At 43.2% G+C, this 21,963-nt stretch overlaps 2 protein-coding genes across 4 annotated transcripts in view; one reads left to right on the forward strand and one right to left on the reverse strand.

Moving 5' to 3' along the window:
* Positions 1 to 889: 889 nt before the first annotated feature.
* BPHL (biphenyl hydrolase like) overlaps positions 890 to 21,963 on the reverse strand; it is a 31,141-nt gene continuing 10,067 nt past the window's right edge. Inside the window, exons 5-8 of one of the 3 annotated variants that reach the window (XR_010365218.1) lie at positions 19,981 to 20,112; positions 16,296 to 16,419; positions 13,118 to 13,291; positions 890 to 9,007 (exon numbers count right to left, since the gene is read on the reverse strand). Coding sequence is in view for 2 of the 3 variants with exons in the window: in XM_064426020.1 (XP_064282090.1) it covers positions 13,204 to 13,291; positions 16,296 to 16,419; positions 19,981 to 20,112 (344 nt within the window). In the remaining variant the exon portion in view is untranslated. Of the gene's footprint in view, positions 9,008 to 13,069; positions 13,292 to 14,610; positions 14,857 to 16,295; positions 16,420 to 19,980; positions 20,113 to 21,963 lie in introns of those variants that run through there. The other 2 variants (XM_064426020.1, XM_064426027.1) reach the window with 2 other exon arrangements.
* Positions 10,099 to 12,913, forward strand: LOC135303819 (tubulin beta-1 chain). Its single transcript, XM_064426006.1, has 4 exons — positions 10,099 to 10,258; positions 10,932 to 11,040; positions 11,312 to 11,422; positions 11,639 to 12,913. Exons 1-4 carry the CDS (start codon positions 10,202 to 10,204, stop codon positions 12,697 to 12,699), a joined length of 1,338 nt encoding a protein of 445 aa, XP_064282076.1. The 5' UTR covers positions 10,099 to 10,201; the 3' UTR covers positions 12,700 to 12,913.

The raw sequence follows: 21,963 nt of genomic DNA on the forward strand, positions 1-21,963 counted from the left end.
GAGTCCTCTGCCTGTGGACACTGCTCTGAATGTATGCTGTTCTTTGCTGATGGGCCTGGCTACGCTGGTGTGTGCAGGACAACAGGCACTTGCTAAAGCTTTTCTCTCCTCTGTAGGTTTGGGTTTTGTTGTACAGAGGAGTGAGAATTAAGCTGCCTGGACTGTCAGTAAACAAATACAGCCATGTATACCTGCAACAGTACCTGTATTTCTTAACACTTGAGCCATTCTAGGATTAAACATTAGACAAATTGAGGTTGTTTTAGTAACTGAGTTAATACATGCTGCCTCAGGCCCTTTGAGGAAATAACACTGTATCTGGTTGCTACAGTAACCTTGCCTTGAAATTACCTAGCTGGGTTACACTCGAAACTGTTGATCATATAGCTTTGAGTTAGCAAATGAATCTAAACAGTTTTGCTAAAAGAGGAGACCTTGGTCTTTGATAGTAAAGATCTTCCTTTCAGCTGTGACACTGTAACAGTTTTCACTAGTATTCAACATGTCTAGCATCTAATTCTTAGTGTAATTACACTCTGTCTCTAGATAATCCTTAAATATAGCTACCCAAGTGACACATTTCACTACAGCTCCCTTACTAGAAAGTAGGGCACCATCCTACATGGCTTGCTGTTGTTTGTAGTCTGGCTTTTTTTTTTTTCTTTCTTTTTCCTTTTTTTTTCTTTTTTTTTTTTCCTTTTTTTTTTCCTTCCCCTAGCAGAAGAAAACCCACAAATAGAAATGCTCCAGAAAGGAAGATGTCCTTTCATAAATTCAACATGTCTTATTTGCCAATCATAATCATTAAAAATTAAAATCCCATTCATCATTTCAGTAGGAATTGAAAAATGTAGAAAAGGGGGATACTGAAAGATTTGAAGGGAAGGTTCAAAGCTTGGTAGGAACAGTAAGTCAAATATAAGGGAGGTTGAGTCTCATCCTGGGTCTGGGACTGCAGTACCTATTTTTGTCTATCTTTGATCTTTAGCTGTATTTCTTGCCCAGGACACCTTTCATTATAAAAACTGGAGCTGACTGCTATATGCCAAACAACAAAGAAGTGTCTTCACAGGTCTTTGTGATTGCAATTTTTCTGTTTCACAAAGAAAGCAGAACTACTGGAAGGATTTCAGATGAGGTTATCTGACTGCCTTAACCTCTCCTGGGTGAAGATTTATATTTATGCATGTAATGAATGATACATTTAAGGCTAAAGGTCTTGCATGAGGCACCCTGTTTGGAAGAAATGGGGATAGATAATACAAATTTAGTGGTCTGCAGATTAAGCCACTTATAATGACTGATTTGTGTTGAGATATAAGTTAATAGTATAAAGCAATCTATTCTCATTTCAATAGATCAGTTGTGGCCTGAAGGGAAGCATTCTCCTCTGTTGACAATTAGAGCTGATGGTGTTGGGGAAGGGAACAATCTCTTTTTTTTTTTTTTTAATTCCCTTTTGTTAAATGTGTGGAATTTTTAAGCAGGTTAGTAGAGTGTCTTGACCAAGGAAACCAATCAGTGCTCAACTGCTGTGGAGTGCAAGAGTGTAAAGGTAAATAAGGTTGTAAAAACAACAAGGCAGCATGCAGGTTTTATTTAAATAGAAATGGTAGCACTGGGGTGCCCTCTCTCCTAATTTCTCTTCCCTTGTTATTTCTCGAACCTCAGTCTAAACCATTGTAGCAACAGTGTTGTGGAAATATAATCCAGTATGTGGTCTGATATTTCAAAACTTGTAATGGGATTGTAAGCTTACATCTGTTTTCCAACAGATGTTTTCCAGTCTTTCAAGTGGGAGCCATAATGATTCTCCTCTTCCCAAGATACATGCAGTGCCTACATAAATCAAAAACTGGGTTGCATTAAGTATAAAATGGCATGACATAATAGACTAAGGATCAAACCAGAGGCCCATTCTGTTGACAAGTGTCTCATTCCAGAAGGTATGAGGTGATGAACAGAATAAACCAAAGTAGCAATAGGTTTTAAAACCTAAAGAAAGAAGACAATCCAGATGTTTGGGTTTTCTCTCCAGTGAATTCCCTGCAAAAACAGGACAGACCTTTAATCTGTGCTGGGAAATCTGCTCATGGATGATGATATCATGTGCTACATAGCACAAAAGTGTGCGGTGCTGGTAGGTTTTTCTAGACATGCAAGTCCTATGGGCTTAAAGAAAGTGTGATGGACTGACAGAGTCCTTATGGGATGGCGCTGCCATGCACTACTGCACAGCACAGTTCCGATGCCTGGAGCGACTCTGGCAAAGCGGTGCAAGAGGGACAAGTTTTCTTGTGTCACTTAAAAAAGTTGGGGCCTCTAACAATACTCCCTGCATTAGAAAGAGTTCTCCTCTTGATTCCTTTGTCCTTTGCCCTCCCTGGAATCCCCATAGCCAAGTTATTTGTAAGATTAGGATGAAACTCAGCAAGTAACATGGCTGTTCCACTGCAATCACTTTCCAAATACCCCTCTCTCTCCCACCCAAAAGAACCCAAACCCAACCCCCCACATCTCATTGTTTTATTGCTTTTTTTTTTAAGAAGGGCTGTTAATCTGTATTAGATTCTGCCTCACAGTGGGAGGTGCTTTAATTACTGCTTTCTGTTTAATGAAGCCTAATATTTTTGTTTGCTATAGTAGCTATGAGGAGGTAAAATCTTCTCTGGAGAAATCCTGTGACTATGCCCTATTATTTGATACACAACTTTTCTCCCAAAGGATGTTATTCTCCTTTTCCTCTCCACATCAAAGCATAATGAACAAATATGTTTCAGAAATAATAGCCTGCACAGGAGTTATGGGTAACATTATTCCTCCAAGCCTGTTCATTGTAGGCAAGGCACTGTTTTTTTACTTACAAATAATCCCTTTCTCAATCTTCCCATTTGCTTTTTCAGCTGCTTCTACATTTCCACAGAACAAAGCTTGTGACACTTTTGATGCTTTATATGTGCCTGGGGTAATCTGAGTAAAGGTTATTTTTCTTCCCCTTTCTTCAGCTAAAAATAAATCTCTACAGACAAGGAGCTGATTTTGTATGTGACTTAAAAAGAAAAACAAACCTTCAGAGAATTTTTCACCTTCCAATCTAAAATCCATTCATACTAAGCACCTCTCTTTTGGTACTTCAGCAACCACCTGTCTTGATCTGTTTGTTATTTATTAAAATGGGAAAGAGCAGACAATTTTTTCTCAGATACTCCCATTTAAATGGGTCTCATCTTTAGCTTGCCTACAAGAAAATTCAAAATCAGAGCATTTGGTCACAGGAAAGTGCCTCAGGACATGATGCATTTTGGAAAAAGACATTTCTTGGCCCTGAGTCTCCTGGACAGTTGTCCAGCTGGAGGCCTCTGAGCAATGGAAAGCGAGGCAGAGGGAGGGTGTGGGGTTTGCTGTAAAAGCCTGCCCATCCCCAGACATTCTGCCAGCAAAGGACACAACAAGGGATGCAGGTGACAAGTCCTCTCCCTGGGAAGTTTAACAAGAGATGAGCTGTTTCCCTGCTCCTAGCTTCACTCCTATTTCCATATTTTCTTTGTGAATCTGCCAGAAAGAAAAATTGTGTCTCTTTGAAGTGTATGTATAAGAAGGATTTCTATTTACACTATCTAGGTAAAAAAAAAAAAAAAAAGAAATAATTTAAGAGTAGGGCAATCCCTCCTCCCCACTCAAAGTAATTTTTCCCTTAAAGGCAGAATTCCACTTGTAAGGGAAGAAATCAAATTAACTCTGTTAAGTTCTTGTTTATTAACATTTGATTCTTCTAGTGTAGAGATTTTCCAACTGGTCTCAATTTATCCATATGTCATCCTTTATAATCAGGTTATTTTTCTCACTAGGCCTCCTTGGAAAGCTTAAGGCATAGTTTTTTGGTTTTGTTTTGGGTTTTTTTTTTCATATATGGCAAAAAAATGCCTCCATTATTGGGGGAAAAAAAAAAAAGTTCAGTTTAAGCAGAATGTGAAAAAAACACACTTGCTCCAGAGTGGCTGAAGTGAAGTGGTTACCCTGGCAGAAGCTGTGAAGCTTATTCAGTAAAAGGTTCTGTGTTGTTTTGCAGTGAAAAATGTTTTCACATTTTCCATGAATGTAATAGAAAGATACTGCCTGTCTCCATAGTGAATAATTAAACAGGGGTTTCAAGCAGAATTCAAATAGTCTCACAACAAGCTTTACAAACGCTTAATGAAATTCATGCACTGACTTCTTACAACATGTTTCTCTGCATCTAGCCTAGTGCTGGCCTTATAATTAATAAATTAATTGTGTGGTTGTTTTGTTTTTTTTTTTTTTTAAAATTTCAGCCAAGAAATTTCCAGCTCCACCCTAGCAGGCAGGAATTAGAGATTTTATTGGCATGGAGAAAACTGCCACTTCCACAGGTGGGCTGATTCAGTATCCTCTAGCTGCTAAAAAAGGATGGTCCTATTCCCCTTGCCCCTCTTCAGGTGTTACCCCTGTGTCATTTCCTCTACCAGCTCCAGGGCATGTCTGACCCTTTCACCAGTTTTTTCCTTAGCTCCACAGTTAAGGACAGAAAATTGAGGGGGTGGAAGAAGGTTTCTTTTCAATTAGGTCGTGTGCCAGAGGGAGAACTTGTGCAAAGAAGGAGGGAAATGTGGGCAGCTGGAAGCAGGAGAGAGCAAAACAAGGTATTTGGTTGATTCAGCCACCTACTGCAACATCACCCTAAACTCTCCTGCAGAGAACTCGGGCAATTTTAAACAGTGTACACTGAATCCCACCACAAACTACTGCATCTCTTAGCAAACCTCACAAGACGTAGTTCGGAGTTTGCCCAGTGTCAGTTTGAGTTACAAGTAACTATCAGATTGCAAGAAAGCAAGGAGGCTAAGGAACAAAAGAAACAGTAACTAGCAGATCAAAATCTCTATCTGTACCTTGTTCTCGATGACGTGCAGGAAGTGAACTGCCCTGGAAAACATGATATCAGCATTTCATTTATATTGATGCTGGAATCTTAGTCATCTTTTGACTGGAGGACCCAGTTCATAGTATCTCTATCAGATATGTTCCATCTACTGAGCAATCTAAAAAAAGGTAGATGCAGCCTGGATGGGGGCAGGAGCCATCTGGCTGCTACCCCATCACATCTGGTGTGCCAAGAGGAAATAATGAGAGGCTGCCTTGTTTTGCTTTTCTTCTCAGTAAATCGCTGCCTGATGATGATCACCACATTTTCCCCTTTTTGGAATTGTTTTGTGACATGTGATCATGTTTATTATGGTAACTTTGGAAGCCAGAAAAGCAGGGTTCTGTTTGCTCTGTCCTGTACAAGCACATGCACAGAAATGCCTGACTCTCAGAGGTTATAATCTAAATTCACAAGAGGAACCATATGGTGTGGAAGAAATATTAGATTCACTGAGAAGCTGTTCTCCCTTCTAAAGGTGCATGGGTTATTTCAGAATTGACTGTGTCCCAAATTGCTCTGTAATGTGATTTTCTCTCACACACTTATCCTCTCGCCTCTTTTGTTCTTGGCCAAACACACAGACCCTCAGGTATAATAAACAAAAGTTCAGAGGGCTCTACAATGAAACTGCTTTTGCTCATTCATAAAAACATGCTCAGCGTTGTTGTATTTAATACAACGAGTTAAATGCCTGCAGTCAGCTGTAATATTGAAATAAAAATAGATTTCCCTTTTGGATATTTTATTATTAGCATGAAAATCACTTTCCCAGTCATTCCATCCTCTTGCTGGTAGAATATTCCTCAATCTTAATGCATATTGCAAATGATTAGGCATCAATTTCCAAAGGTGGCCTCATACAGTCCTCACTAGCTGGGAATGTCATAGTTACCAGGTAGAAGGCAAACAATAAGGTAACAAACAGAGCATGCTCATTTGAGTACCAACAGAAAGACTCAAAAAGCCATGTTGTGTCTGATATACATATCTGAGCAACACATGATATCATCCCTGACAAATGACTGAGAATAAAGCCTTGGGCAGACATTTTGTGTGCTTGAGAAGCTTTCCTATGTGTACACTTGTGATTCTTTCTCAAACAATGGGAAATCACAGACAGACATGAAAATGTTGTGGGATCCCTGTTGCCTCCCTTGTGCATCTATCGCCAGGCTCCACCGTTGCCTTGGAAACTGGGTAGGCAGGGCTTGATGCAGGCAGGGAGGAGGCTGTGGCAGAGTTTCGGCTGCCGAGGAGCCCATGGGTGTTCCTGGGCACGTGCCCTGCCTTTGTGTGAATGGGAGAATTTTGGCTTTCATTTGCAATTCTGACAACTTAGAACTTATAGAGCTATATTTAGAAAACCCAAACCAAGAGGGAATTCCCACATCTAAGTATCCTTGATGGCTAAGATTTGTTAAAGTGTTTGCCATACTGAAAGGCTCTGAATTGACCTTCAAGCAGTTGACATTTAGTTCGGTTCACTGTGTGTTCACTGATGTTCAGCATTGCTGAAGATTAAGGAACTTGTACACATAAACATGTACTTCCCTTTAGGTACTCAGAATAAAATCTGGAGCTACATTCCCACCCTGAAAGAAACAGTGGGAATCTACAAAGAGACCAGTACTACAGTATCTAAGAATTAGTTTCCTAATAAAAGAATTCTCAGTGGAATAACTCTAAAGGAGGTCACTGTGTGCATGTGGGAAGAAGGAATCTCAGGGAGTGTCCAGGTGTCTTCAAGAGAAAAATCATAATGCTTCAAGCCAGGACTTTGTGGATTGCCAGGAGTATTCTGGCACCTAAAAAGCTCTTCAGTGTCTGTGTGGATCTCTCAGAGATGCCAGAGATGCAGTTGTGTTGCAGTCCCACCAGTAGTTAGAAGATGTGACTGCCTGCTGCTGCCCAATAGGTGGGTTATGCCTACAGCAAGTACAAATGTATATGCCCAAGTGCTGCGAACAATAACAAAGGCCGCCTCTGATTAAGTGTTGCTGAAATATGTCAAAAGAAAATACTGACAACAGCTGGGATATAAAGAACACAAACTCCTAAAGAATTTGGTGAAAATATCTCAGTGCCAGCACAGCCCGGAATATTTTGTGATTGCAAAAGCCACATGGAATAACACCACACTTAATTCCCTGTGTTGCAAAGCTTAAGCCAATCTGTGCTCATGACATTTCCCAGCAGCTGAGGTTTCTGCACTAGGGAAGAAAATGAGCTACAGTTGATAAGAAAGTTAATTCACTGGAGCAAACTGAGAGCTACTGTTGAAAATACAGCCAAAGCACTTTTTCAAGGTCACAGCAGCCAAATTCCAGGCAAAGATATGGTAGTTCTTTAGCCACTAGTAATTCCTGCTGTTGATGAAAAAAAAAAAAAGAGTGAAACTGGTAACATTATGCATTGATTTATATTGTGTTAAGTATAGCTAACCTGAGTATTATGTAGACACTTCTGATAATTCTGACTTTATTCTTGATAGTGGTAATGATTTCTCACATCAATTATTACCTCACCTTTGCAAAAATCTTCTTGTTTTGAAGGTGTTATAATTGCAATACAATGTTATGCTCTAGTGAGAAACTGAGATGAATAAACTGTCAGTCTGGTGTTGCTGATCACACACAGCCTCCCACTCCTTTCTTTCCCTTTCATACAACCACACAGTTGTGGAGGTTGGACAAAAACTCTGGGATCATTTAGTCTAGTCCTTTATTTTGCCTGACAAGGTCAGCTAGAACAGATAAATCAGGGTTGTGCCCACTAGGGTTTTGACTGTCTCCACGACTGGACACACCACAATCTCTCTGGGCAACCTGTACCAGAGCAAAGTAGTTTGGGTTTTGGTTTTGGGGGCTTTTTTATGTTCAGATTTCTGTACATCAGTCTGTGTCCACTGATATTGTGTGATATCATGTGTTGCTCAGGCATGTCCACTGCCTCTCCTCCTGTCACTGCACACCTCTGAGAGGAGCCTGGCTCCGTCTTTTTTACTGCTTCCCATCAAGTATTTATACACACTGATAAGAATTCCCTGAGCCTTCTCTAGGAAATTGGTCCCAGCTCTCAGACACTCTGTGTGACAGATGCTCCACTTCCTTAACTGCCTTCACGGCCTTTCATTGGACTCACTCCAAAATGGCCATCTCTCTCTTATATTAGGGAGCCCAGAATTGGTTGTAAAATTCCAGATGCATCTCACCACAGCTTATCCCCTTCCATGACCCACTGGTAACAATCCTCCTTAAACAAGGATGCTGCTGGAAAACCCTTGCTCTTAGGGCACACTGCTCAGTCATGTTCAACTTGGTGTCCACCAGGACCTCCAGGCTGTTTTTGGCTAAGCATCTGGGTGGTCCTGGGCATGTACTGGTTCAGTGGTTTGTTCCTTTCCAGGTACAGGACTTTGCACTTCCCTTTGTTAAATTGCATGAGGTTCCTGTCAGCCATCCATTTCTCCAGCCTACTGTGGTCACTCTGGATTGGCAGCACAATCCCTTGATGTGTCAGACCCTACTCCCAGTTTGTATCATCAGCAGACTTGCTGAGGGTGTGCTCTCTTGATGATAAATTCACTAATGAAGCAGTTAAATGGTGTTGGCCAGGGATCAGCCACTGGACTACAGCACCAGTGGTTGGCTTCAACATGAATTTCATATTGCTGATGTCAAGCCCTTCAGCTCGGCAGCTCAGCCAGTTTTCACTCCATCTCACTGTCCATTTATCTAGGCCATACCTCATCAACTGGCCTACAGGGATGTTATAGGAGACAGTTCAAAAGCCTTCACAAAATAAGCAATGTTAACTATGCTGAGCCCGTTGACACTTGGCAAAGTTTTAGAGCTTGCATTATCAGGCTGTCCCCTTGGTGCTTTAATGTTGTGCTTAAGGTGAACTCTCTCCAGTTCCATTAGGCTGAACACAAGGTACATTGTTTTGCATCCTCTTCACCAATTCCTTGCTTCATTGTGGGCTGTCATCTCCCTTCCCTGGTGCTAGGGTAAAGCTGTCCTCAACAGGGTGGCCAGATGGGTGGCAAAGCTAGTTTCTCTTCTGAAAAAAAATTAGAGCTGTGAATCAAGTACTGTTTTACAATCAAGTTCAATAGTTTCTGCACAATTCTGCACAATCAATTATAGACCCTGCCAAAATTTGTTTCAGATGTTCTCTCCTTGGCAGCAGCGCAGATACAGGCGTGTATCGCAGTTGGTTCAATTATATTCTCCTTGTTCTTGAACTGTCCCTCTTCCCTTGGTCACCATGTACTTTTCTCAGGTTTTATTTTTTTTTTTGTGTGGTTTTTTTTTTTTGTGTGTGGTTTTTGTTGTTGTTGTTTTGTTTTTGGGGTTGTTTTTTTTTGTTTGTTTGGGTTTTTTTTTTTTGGTATGAGAGATCAAGCAGAGATGCTACTAGCAGGATTCAAAGTTTTCCAAAATGAGATGTCTGGTAACACAGAAGATAATTTCGCTTTCAAAAAAGAAACACATTCCATTCCTGTGTGTGTTAAACTGATATCACTGCTGGACAACTCCCAGAAAAAGCCATTCTTTAGCAGCAGTATAAAATTTTATGCCAGTCCTCTGTGTTCCTGAAATTAGAGCCTCTTTGTATACACGTTTAGCAGCACTATCTAAAACAGAGTTTCATGCTTGAAACTGGCTGTGGGCTTTAACATCACCACCCAATCTCTGCTTGTTTCAGGTGCCTGAGCTATGGAAAAATTATGCTTGTGCTTCAAACATATTGAAACATGATTAAGCAGGCCTGAGGCAGAAATACATGCTTGAGGGTACTAATAAAACATAGCAGCATGTGCTTTGCTGCTGTGGCCTAGTAGAGGCGGAGGAAGCAGGGTCACGAGTTCCAACAGGTGTGCAAAGACGAGTTAGGCGGTTTTGCTTTCTTTTTCACTTTTTCACTCCAAGATAAGCCACGTCGTATCCTACGCCGGCCTTTTCCCCGACGGCTGAAGGGGAAGCTCCCGCGGCACCCCAAGCCAGCGGCGCTCAGCATGCGGAGGGACCCGCAGCCTGCCCCTGGCAGACCGGACCAGTCCCGGCCGGGGCCGCGGGACACAATGCCCGGGCCCGCCCCGCGCCGTTCCCGCCGCGCGTCACCGCGGGGCGGAGCGCGGCCCCGATTTAAGGGGCAGCGAGGGGCGCGGCCGCCGCAGCTGCGAGTGCGGGAGCGCCGGCGAGGGAGGCGGTAACAGCAGCAGCAGCAGCAGCAGCTTCGGACACCGGCACCATGCGTGAGATCGTGCACATCCAGGCCGGGCAGTGCGGCAACCAGATTGGCGCCAAGGTAGGGACGGGCGCGGAAGCGGGGCGCTCCGCAGGTCGCACCCCGCGGGTGCCGCGTCCCGAAATTAAAAGCGACCCGGGGTTTGCCGAGGCGTCGTGGCTGCTGCCCCTGTGCCCCCCCGCCCCGTCCGTGCCGCTCTGAGCTGCCGCGGGGCTGGGCGGGGCAGGGATCTGCCCGCGCTCCCGCCCGGCGTGCCGGCCTTCCCGCAGGCAGCCGCGGCCATCCCGCGCCGCCTCGCCCCTCTGCGGCCACGGCGCCAGCTGCCCGGGCAGGGAGCGGGAGGTGCTTCAGTGCCACACGCCGTCACCGCTGAACGTGTGCAGGTGCTGCCGTCTTGTAGTGGCTACAGGGTCTTAAGCCAATGCTAGACAATGGGAGGATGCCAAATTGATATGGCTAGAGATGGTTACCCTTTGGATACAAGCTACAAAGGAATTCACTTGCATTTCAGTGCTATGGCTGCTCGTCAGCCTCCTGCTAGTTCAGCTGCTGCGGCCAGCGAAGCCCTTGTGCACTGACTCACCTTCCCACCCGGCAGCTGCTCTGCCATGCAAGGGAGTGGTCAGCGCCGCGGAATGCATGGGCTGCACCGGGGGTGTGTGATTGGCACTGGCCAGCTGTTTCCACTGGCACTGGAAATGGCTAATTGCCATTTTTCAAAAATTTCCTCTAGTTCTGGGAGGTCATCAGCGATGAGCATGGCATTGATCCCACGGGCAGCTACCACGGGGACAGTGAGCTGCAGCTGGAGAGGATCAACGTCTACTACAATGAGGCTGCGGGTAAGTGCCTGCTTGCTCAGATGTCCTCAAATAAATGGGGCAGCCATGACAGTTCATTGAGGCTGGAAATATCCCTGAACAAGAGCTGTCATCTGCCAGCGACTCCTCTAAGAGACCTTTGTTCTCAGAAAGGCTCTGATAACACGGTAGTCTTGATTGTGACAGTGCCTCTCCAGAGAAATGCAGGGAGGTGGAAGGGAGCACGGCAGGGCTCCTGTGACAGTGGCTGCCTGCTGCAGGACTGTAACGCTGCTGCTGGTTCCCCCCACAGGTAACAAGTACGTCCCCCGTGCCATCCTCGTGGACCTGGAACCCGGCACCATGGACTCCGTGCGCTCCGGCCCCTTTGGACAGATCTTCCGTCCCGACAACTTTGTCTTTGGTGAGTGACTGTGGCGTGGAGGAGTTCCCAGAACTCCACACGCGGAAAAGGCTTGGAGTGAGCGTGCCAGTGACCCTGGGGAGCCCCTGGGAATGCCCATAGCAGAGTGGGGATGGAAGAGAGGGGAGGAGCCCCGAGGGAAGAAGGGGCGGTGGCATCACCTGTGTTTGTCCCTGGGGCGCTAACGTGGCACCCGGCTTGTGGTGTGCCCCGCAGGTCAGAGCGGGGCCGGCAACAACTGGGCCAAGGGGCACTACACGGAAGGCGCCGAGCTGGTGGACTCTGTGCTGGACGTGGTGAGGAAGGAGTCGGAGAGCTGTGACTGCCTGCAGGGCTTCCAGCTGACCCACTCGCTGGGCGGAGGCACGGGCTCCGGCATGGGCACCCTCCTGATCAGCAAGATCCGCGAAGAGTACCCCGACCGCATCATGAACACCTTCAGCGTGATGCCCTCGCCCAAGGTGTCGGACACGGTGGTGGAGCCCTACAACGCCACCCTCTCTGTGCACCAGCTGGTGGAGAACACGGACGAGACCTACTGCATCGACAACGAGGCCCTGTATGACATTTGCTTCCGCACCCTGAAGCTGACCACTCCCACCTACGGGGACCTCAACCACCTGGTGTCGGCCACCATGAGCGGCGTGACCACCTGCCTTCGCTTCCCCGGCCAGCTGAACGCCGACCTGCGCAAGCTGGCGGTCAACATGGTGCCTTTCCCGCGGCTGCACTTCTTCATGCCGGGCTTCGCCCCGCTGACCAGCCGCGGCAGCCAGCAGTACCGCGCCCTGACGGTGCCCGAGCTGACGCAGCAGATGTTCGACTCCAAGAACATGATGGCCGCCTGCGACCCCCGCCACGGCCGCTACCTGACGGTGGCCGCCATCTTCCGGGGCCGCATGTCCATGAAGGAGGTGGACGAGCAGATGCTCAACGTGCAGAACAAGAACAGCAGCTACTTTGTGGAGTGGATCCCCAACAACGTCAAGACGGCCGTCTGCGACATCCCCCCGCGCGGCCTCAAGATGTCCGCCACCTTCATCGGCAACAGCACGGCCATCCAGGAGCTCTTCAAGAGGATCTCGGAGCAGTTCACGGCCATGTTCCGGCGCAAGGCCTTCCTGCACTGGTACACCGGCGAGGGCATGGATGAAATGGAGTTCACGGAGGCCGAGAGCAACATGAACGACCTGGTCTCTGAATACCAGCAATACCAGGATGCCACTGCTGATGAGCAGGGCGAGTTTGAAGAGGAAGGAGAGGAGGATGAGGCTTAAGCCGCCTGGTAACAAAGAAATTTCTATAAAGCAGGCATGCATCTGAATGACTTCTGGTAGTGGTGGTGAAGCATGTTTTCTAGAAACTATGTACCCAATTATCCTCTCAGCTTTTGTGACTTTACCAGATTTCTCACTGTAACAGTTCTGAATCCTAATTCTTACAATGTTTTTTGTCCTTTGATATTAAGAGCACATAAAGGCATGTATTCAAGATCATGGCTTCTGTCTTTCTTAACACCTCTATTGGACAAAGAGCATTTGTTCAGGCTGGGTGACAACAAGTAAGTTTAAAGACATGTCAGAAGTCTTGCACTACAGTGGTATGCTCTGATCACTGAGGCTTACATTATGTTCTTAAGACATATGCTTCTTATGCAAATATGTTTAATGTTTTTCTTACATGATTCAAACCTACCTATAACTCCATTGAAAATGGAAAGCCAACCAAAATTCCTAAACAAGGCAAAGGCTAAGCACCTCTGACTTGTTTTACAGTTCATGTCAGCGTAAGAAATCTTCCACTTCTCTGTTGAAGTCCTTTGCAAAACGCAGGTGTAAATTATGCTTTCCTTCTGGCATCAGAAGCAACCTTAAAAGAGAAAAAAACCCCCTGCTGATTATACATTTTATTCTGTGAGTGTAGGTAATTAAAATGCTTGTTGCATTTTCCTTGCTCTTGGTTACCCAGTAAGGAATTGTAGTAACTCTTAAGTACTGTCCTTATGTATGTGGCTGGAATGTGAACCACAGCAACAGCTGGAACAGCAAGCATACTACTTGTCCCTCTCTGGGTAGGATAAAATAAGCCTAAACCAAATTTTTGTGTCCTAGACCCAGTTTCTAGAAAACTTTCAGGTGATCTTCAGAGAAGGTAAGTTTCAAAACTTATGTAAGATGCACCTCTGAAAGGTATGTAAAGTAACTGAGCACTTTTGCCTCTTTCAGAGAACAGTAGTTGTGCCGGGCAGTGAATTGTAGAGTTCTTGTCATTACCCAAACTTGGTTAGTATTTGTACTTCGTCTAATCTTTCTGCAAAAAGACGATCCAAAACTAAAACCATTCATTCATTAAAATAAAAATGGAAGTCAGAACTTCTTTGGCTATACCAAAATCTTAGAAGTTGTACCTGTGAATAAGGTTAAATTTTTATAATATGAATATGAGTTCGACATGCCTAAAATTCTACTTTCTCTTGCTTTCTGAGACAAAATTTATATATCGGGGATGTATACTTCTTTATATGGAGGTGGGAAATTCTTTAAATTGTTTTGTTCTACCACATACTAAGCAGTTCCTATAGAGCTGAAACCATTTTGACTGATACTATGTTGCCTTCATGTCAAAGGCCCACTATAGCAAGAAGGATTGGTCTCCTTTTGGCAGTGGCAAGTGCTATTTTGTTTTGGGAAAAGAGCAGCGGTGTGTGAACATACCCAGCTTTTCTAGTGGATCCATCTAAATTTCATGAAGTCTTTTCTTGAAAGATAAGCAGCACACAGATGCACAAACTAAAGCACTGTGCATGCTATTTCCTATTGCTGTAAATGTTTCTGACTACTGTAATGCTACCAAACTCCAGCCATACCATGCAAATGCTGAATTATGGCACACTCTTTCACCATGAGAAAAAACAGCAGTGTATCTGCACTATAATCAGAAGAAGCTTTTTCTACTTTACTACTAGATAAAAGTCAAGAAAAACTGATGGTGGAAGCATGTGTTACTGAAAATGTACTGAATTTAGGCTTTTCTTTCTGCTTCACAATGGAAAATGGCATTTCTAATGCAACCAGGGAAGAATAGGACCATGTGCCCAAGCTTAAATTTCTGACAACACCATTAGTCTGGTTTCTTTTCTGACAAATAAGCATGCAGGGGAGCACTTCAGAACAAAGACATGCAAAGAATTGCTGGTTTATGTTTTATTGGATGGTGTTTCCTCTTTGCCTTGTCTTCCAAAGAGAAGCTATCAGATTCTTGTCTATTTTCTTGGAATAATTTGCCTTAGTCAGCAACTGGAGTACTTTGGAGCTCAGTGAAACCCAGCAGGATGATAGCTGTTCTGAACAGGGCATGTAGGAGTGACAAACCAGCAGACATGAAATAAAACACCTGCATGTGACTGTTAGGAAGATCTCTTGTTCTCATCTTTCCTGTAGCAGAATGCATGACTATGATCAGCAGGGCTGACTTTGAGATATCATTCATTTTTTGCACTGAGATGACACCAGCAAAACACACAAAGTGTAGTTCCCCATACTTCGCATTCATAAAAACCACATTTTTTTCCCCCCTCCACTACTTCTGTTCTCCAATGTTAATCATCACAGTCTGTAATTAAGTAGTAATAAAATACTTGCATTTGTATGCAAATTCACAAAGAAAATTCAGCTGGTAAAATCACAGCTTTTTATAGGAAGTGTTTCTGGAGTTTTCAGGTTGTGCTGGTTTTGGCTGGGATAGAGTCAATTTTCTTCACAGTAGCTGTTGTGGGGCTGTGTTGTAGATTTGTGCTGGAAACAGTGCTGATAATACAGAGATGTTTCTGTTATTGCTGAGCAGAGCTTGCACAGCATCAAGGCCGCCTCTGCTTCTTGTACTGCCCCACTAGGGAGGAGACTGGGGGTGCACAAGGATTTGGGAGGAGACAGAGCTGGGACAGCTGACCCCTACTGACCAAAGGAATATTCCATGCCACATGGCATCGTGCTGAGCATACAGAGCTGGGGAAAGAAGGAAGGGGGATGTTTGGAGGGATGACACTTGTCTTCCCAAGTAACTGCTATGTGTGATGGAGCCTGGCTTTCTTGGGGATGGCTGAACATCAGCCTGCCTATGGGAGGAGTGAGCTAAGTCTTTGTTTTACTTTGCTGGCATGTGTGGCTTTTGCTTTAGCTATTAATCTGTCTTTATCTCAACACATGAGGGTTTTTTTCCCCATTTTTACTCATCTGATTCTGTCCCTGATCCCATGAGTGAGGGAGTGAGTAGTACTGAGTTGCCATCTGGGGTTAAACCACAACACACATGAAGCAGATTTGTCTTGTTTATATAGTAATGTTTCTGAGCACACCTGTACATTTTTTTCCTCATTCTGCTTTCCTTAAAAACATGGAAAATTCATGGGACAGGTGGAAATAGAATCTCTGAGGTTGTTCATATTATTAGGGCAGAGAAAACAGAAGTGTTTCTCTCTCTAATAACTGTGAATCTCTCTCCATTCATAGTATCTAAATTCCCTGATCTACTGAATGGGACAGAAATGAGATCTCTTACAGCAAAAGGAATGCAAGGTCATAACAACTTTGCTTGCTTTGATAAAGCTTAGGGAGTAGTAGTTTGTGTAGTGGAAAGAGGAAAAGGAACCTGGTTTCTCTCAGAGGGCTCTAGGAAGGAGCTTATTAAAATACTGTACTTTTTATATTGCAAAAGAAGTCCAGCTGCCTATTTGCCTTGTACCTTGCTAGGGAAGTTCAGAACAGCTCTCTGTGTGGCAGAGAAAACTTGTCCAATACATTTCTTTTTTAACAATGAGTTTGAACTACTTCATTCCTTCAAGAATGATTTCTAAAAATTCCATCATTTAACTTACCGAGAGCCTTTGATGTGCTTATGAATGTATTCTGCATGAGCTTGTGGGACCAAAGGGTCTTTCTCACCATGAATTATAAATGTGGGACATTTAATATCTGGCAGCAACTGTTGGCAGATATTACCTAGGGAGAAAACAAACGAAGGTCACACTTTGGTTTAAAATTGTATGAAAGATGAAACTGCTTCCATAAAGGGCTCTGAACTCCACTGGGCTCTAGCTATTGCCTCTCCTTGTGGATTGTGTGTGATTAATCTACAGAACTATGTAAGCAGGACTATAATTAACTTACTTTCTCCAAAATCTTACTTCACTGCAATTTGCTCCATTAATGGATGCTAGCACAAAAGGATACAGAGAATGAAGTACTTCTGTTCCACATTTCCCCCAGGCTCCCTTTGACTCTTCAAAGCTAATACATGAATCTCATTCCCAGCTTTGTTCTTTTCAGCCTTAGAGTTAAGGCCCTCACCTTAAGCTCCATTTTGATACAGCAGTTGTCTGGTTACAAGATTTGCTACTTTTTTGGAACAAATTAACTTAGGCTACTCATACCTGTTGCACTTCCCAGGCCCATTGCTGTCTGCGATGCCCTAAAGGACTGACCCTGGCTGGATGCCAAGCAACTATCTAAACCTCTCCATCACTCCCCTCCACAAGTGGACAGGGGAGAGAAAAGAGAATGAAAGGTTCCCGAGTTGAGATAAGGACCAGGAGAGAGCACTCACTGAATACCACCATGAGCAAAACAGCTTGGGGGTATCAACTGAATTTATTACTAACAGAATCTGAGCAGGATAATGAGAAGTAAAATAAATCTTAGAAGCTTCTTCCTGGGTTCTACCTCCTGTCCCTCTGTGGTGCAGGGAGATGGGGAGTGGGGATTGTGGTCAGTTCATGACAGGTTGTTCCTGCTTCCAGGGAGTCCTTCCACTGCTCCAGTGTGGGGTCCCTCCCACAGGAAACAGTTCTCCATGAACTTCTCCAACATGAATCCATCCCACAAACAATGGTTCCCCACAAACTGCTGCAAGGTGAGTCATCTTTCCACAGGGTGCAGTCCTTCAGGCACAGCCTGCTCCAGCATAAGTCCCCACTGGGTCACAAGTCCTACCAGGAAACCTGCTCCCCCGTGGGTTCCTCTCTCCATGGGTCTGCAGGTCCTAGCAGGAGCCTGCTCCAGCATGGATTTCCCCCAGGTAAACAGCCCTTTCTTGGGCATACATCTGCTCTGGTGTGGGCTCCTCCAAGAGCTGCAGGTGGATCCCTACATCCCTGTGGACCTCCATGGGCTGCAGGGGCACAGCTGCCTCACCAGGGTCTGCACTATGGGCTGCAGGGAAATCTCAGCTCAAGCACCTGGAGCACCTCCTTCCCCTCCTTCTTCACTGACCTTGGTGGCTGCATACTTGCTCCTCTCATATTCTCACTGTGCTCTTCTCTGGCTGCAGTAATATCTGTTCAGTAACTTTTTTTTTTTTTTCATTCTTAAGTAGGTTTTCACAGAGGTGTTACTGCCATCACTGATTGGCTTGGCCTTGGCCAGTCCATCCTGGCCTTGGTATGTCCATCTTGGAGCAGGCTGGCATTGGCTCTGCTGGACACGGAGGAAGCTTCTAGGCACCCTGCAACCCCCCTGGTACCAAAACCTGGCCATGCAAACCCAGTACAAATGCATAACCATTTGATATGAATTGTACTAAAGCTATTCAAAAGTTATTTCCCCCGCCCATTCATAATTTTGTTTTCTAGTCATTAATCTCATTAGAAGTAATTTCAGTGGTTATATTTAGAGACTTTTCTGAATTTTCTCCCCTTTTTTTTCTAATTTATTAGTAACCCAGTTTCCAAACTCACTGCCTAACTTCCCACGTTCTTGCAAGGCAATCTTTGGGCAAACTATCCTCAATGGGCTTTACTTTCCATTTTTCTTTGGGATAACTTTGTGTTTTTGTAGTTGCCACCTTGCAGCTACAATGGCTGTAAGATTAATGCTCATACATGCACACTTTCCTTAGCTCTAAAGTCAGAGGCTGTTTTACAGTTTTTCCAATTGTTTGGTTATTTATGCAGCCTTTGTTTACAGTTCTACTGGTTAAATATTTTTATTTAGAATATTTTACCCATAGTCCTCTAACATCTGCAGAAATGTTGACTATTTTTCAGAACAAGCTCCAAGTAAATTTAGGTTATTTATCTAGGAACATAGTTGGCAGTCAAACTATTATTACCTAGTTTTCAGTCCTAAAACTGTATTGTACTAAAACCATTAAATGGTATTTGCTTTAAAAGCATGGAACAGCAGGAAGAATTTTGAATGTTGCAACTTTATGCAACTTACTCAGTTTCAATAATTGTTAGCTCTTTCTAAAAGTTCATTTCTTATGGTATTTTACACTAAAAGCTGTCTCATCTGGGGAAACAGTCTAGTTTTAAAAAGATCTTGAGGTTTTGGCCAAGACTGGGTTTGCTGTCCTCCTTTTATCTCTGATAGGTTTTATTAACACCTTTTCTTATATCTCCTGTATCTGTGCCTTTGTTACAGTGTTTTAACTTTAATTGCAAGGTGGCCTGTTTGTAATGTAAGTTGGAAAACTGGTTTTCCCTTGGAAAAAACCCTGCAGTCTGATAGCTTCTCCCAATATCTGACCCAGTTTCAGCATCTAAGGTAATTCAGCTCCTTGTTACATGTTTCTTGGTGACTTCCTTTTCACAGTCACTTTATCTCAGCGTCTGAGGCATGTGCAGATAGTGAAGGGATGTCACAGCCACAGATTCACCAGACTGAGCTTTGCACTTCTGAAAAAATAGTTTTGAGGAGATTCCAGAAAAGGTAAAATAAAACTGGAACATAATTTGTTACATCACATTACCGGGAAAAGTCCCGGTCCTGTGTTGATCCTATACAAAAATTTATGGAAAAAATATGACCTGAAGGAACGTTTTCTTTGTAGTACCTGCAACCTGTTAATGTATATTACCTTTCATCTTTCATTATGAGAGCTACAGGAAAATATGTATAAGAGTTACAAACTCCTTTTTTTAATACATTATGTATTGCTCCTTTAGGCAAATTAAAAGCAAATTCCCTCTGAATCAAATAGAACTGCAGATTATTATACATAATATCCTTGGCTGAAAAGGTCTATGAAGAGTAATTGCAGAAATCTTCAGGGATAAACAGTTATATTGTGTAGTTTTGTTTTTATTTTATTTTTAAAAACCTAAATTTCTTCAATAGTGTTTTTAAAATGTGTTTTTTTAAATTCTGAGTTCTCAAAATCTGAAGTCTCTTTTTTAACTCACATGCTACAAGGTTTGAAAGAGTTCTTTAGCATCTTAACTATGTCACCAAGAGATAATCTTTTTACGCAGAGACAAGAGGAGTCTCTGTGCAGTCTTTAGTCTGCACAAAAGCAATGACTTAATAGTGCAGTTTTGTGGTGGAACAAGAGGAGAGCCTCATCAGCTAATGTTTTCCAGAAATGTTTTCCTTCGTACCTTTCTGGTTCTGTGAACCATCTACAGAGTAATTGTGTTATTCCTGAGTGTGAGTCAGACCCAGCTTTTAATGCCATATGCAGAGTCTTTCCTTTACTGGCTGCTAGAAGTACTACTAGATTTTTTTTTATCCACAACTGCCTGCTACTCTAATTGCCTCAGTCCAACATTGTGAAAGCCTTACCATCTGAATTTTCAGCAAAGCGCGATATTCCATCTACCCAAGCCTCACAGGTTTCTGCGAAGTACTTATGTCCATACAGCTCTTCCAGTGGTTTCTTGACCTTTTCACTCCATTTTGAAACATCTCTGATGCCTACATAAAGATGAAATATGTTATGTCCTTTCCAGCAAAAAGATTATGAACCACACCTAATATGGGGAAGTTCTCAAACCAGACTGCAAATACGTATTTCAAACTTGAAACTGCAATGAATATTTCAAATAATTCATAGTATGGAAAGGGTGTAAAAAAGACAGTTGTACAACCTCTGCTGTGGTCTTCTCAGTTATAGAGGAACATCTTGTTATGATGGTCACAAGGGAAAACAGAAAAACCATAATATACAAAGGACTCAGTCCTAAAACTTCTGATTGTTCTTTCTGGAAGGCTTTCACAAGAGAAGCTCAAAGGCTACCTTGTATCAAAATGGGACTGTTTCATAACACTGTTCTAGACCTGGCAGTTCTTTTTCATGTCCTCCAGCCTTTTGCATCAACTCATGGATGGAAGTTCTTCCATGGCTCCCACCAACTCTCAGAGGAAGGAAGCTCTTACTGAGGCATTCCAGCAAGCTGACATCATGGTACATTTCCCATAGTTTTACACAAAAACAAGTGACTCAGTAGAGAACTGTGACTCATGGCAGGCTGGCTAAAACTGTACAAATAATCTGACATTTTAGTTATTTATTGGATTTTTCTAACTTTTTTCCTCTAAAACTTTTGGTACTGCTCATAAACTAGGTATTCAAAAGGGTTATTTTCACTAAACTGTATTCCAGCTGTACAGCTTTGTACTGACAAAATCTGAAACAAAGTTGGCACAGCAGAGAACAGGACAGTAGTGAATCATCAAACTACAAAATATGCCACTAGCAAAGGTTTTAATTGGTTTCAAAAGGGAATTAAGGGAAGAAAGGAGTGAGGTGTTAATTAACAAAGAGAACCTGTCCATCCAAATGACAAAGGTAGCAGTGACTGAAAGTATTTTATAACAGCATCTGATTGGAAATGAGTCTGCTCACCCCAGGCTAGGTGCTACTGAACAATGGTTTCCCATATAGAATCTACTGCTTTATCCTTGTAACTAGCATTAATTTAAAAAGAGAAGGGAGAAGCCAGTGATGAAAGGACATGGATACCAAATCAACACCTTTCTTTCCTGCCAAACCCACCAATGCAGCTGACATGCACTGATGAGCCAGTTGTAGAAGACTTGTGCTGCTACTCTCTGAGCTCTATCAGCCAGCGAGAGATGTTGAAAGCAACAACTCACAAAGGACAAAGGCCAATATTGCAGTGGGTGCTCCATGTAAATAGGGTACTTTTTGTTGTTGTTTGGGGTTTTAAAAAATTTTTTCTTTTACATTTTAGTCTGTTGTGTAGGGAGATGTGCATTTCATAGTTATACAACAAAAATTTCATAACTACAAAAACACGTAAAGAAATAAAGCATCTTACAGAGCTAAAAAGCATTTTGCTTTCTGAACTAAAAAATATGTCACTACTGCTACTACCACTTTTAGTTCTAGTATAGGTGAGGTAAATACAGATGTACAATATATACACTTGTAATTTTGCTGAAGCCAGAGAGCTTTCACAGCTGGTATAAATCAAACTCCAGTCACTAAAATGAAACTATACTGGCTCACATTTGTTGAGAACTGATGTGGTTAACTCTTTTCATTTCTATGTTCAACAGGAAATACAGCCTCTTTCTGAGTTCACCAGCCAACTTCTTCCTATTTTTCTTTATAGTGAGCAGTGATCTCAGACTCTACTTCACATGAGTGGAATAAGGATCAGAAATCCCATATTTCTTTACTTTGCAAAGGTTTTCTAATGATAATAATTAACTCTGAAGGAATCCAAATGGTAAAGACACCTTGGGACATTTACTTGAATGATTCATTGCTTCCTGAACTTAAAAGGTAAGTTATGAACT

Source organism: Passer domesticus, chromosome 1, assembly GCF_036417665.1.
Source record: "Passer domesticus isolate bPasDom1 chromosome 1, bPasDom1.hap1, whole genome shotgun sequence".
Taxonomy (NCBI): domain Eukaryota; kingdom Metazoa; phylum Chordata; class Aves; order Passeriformes; family Passeridae; genus Passer; species Passer domesticus.

Bases quoted from the DNA above. Each gene is read 5' to 3' on its own strand.
- LOC135303819 (XM_064426006.1), top strand. From the start codon at position 10,202: ATGCGTGAGATCGTGCACATCCAGGCCGGGCAGTGCGGCAACCAGATT. The intron at 10,259-10,931 runs GTAGGGACGGGC...AATTTCCTCTAG, and splicing joins GCAACCAGATTGGCGCCAAG to TTCTGGGAGGTCATCAGCGA. The intron at 11,423-11,638 runs GTGAGTGACTGT...TGTGCCCCGCAG, and splicing joins TCCCGACAACTTTGTCTTTG to GTCAGAGCGGGGCCGGCAAC.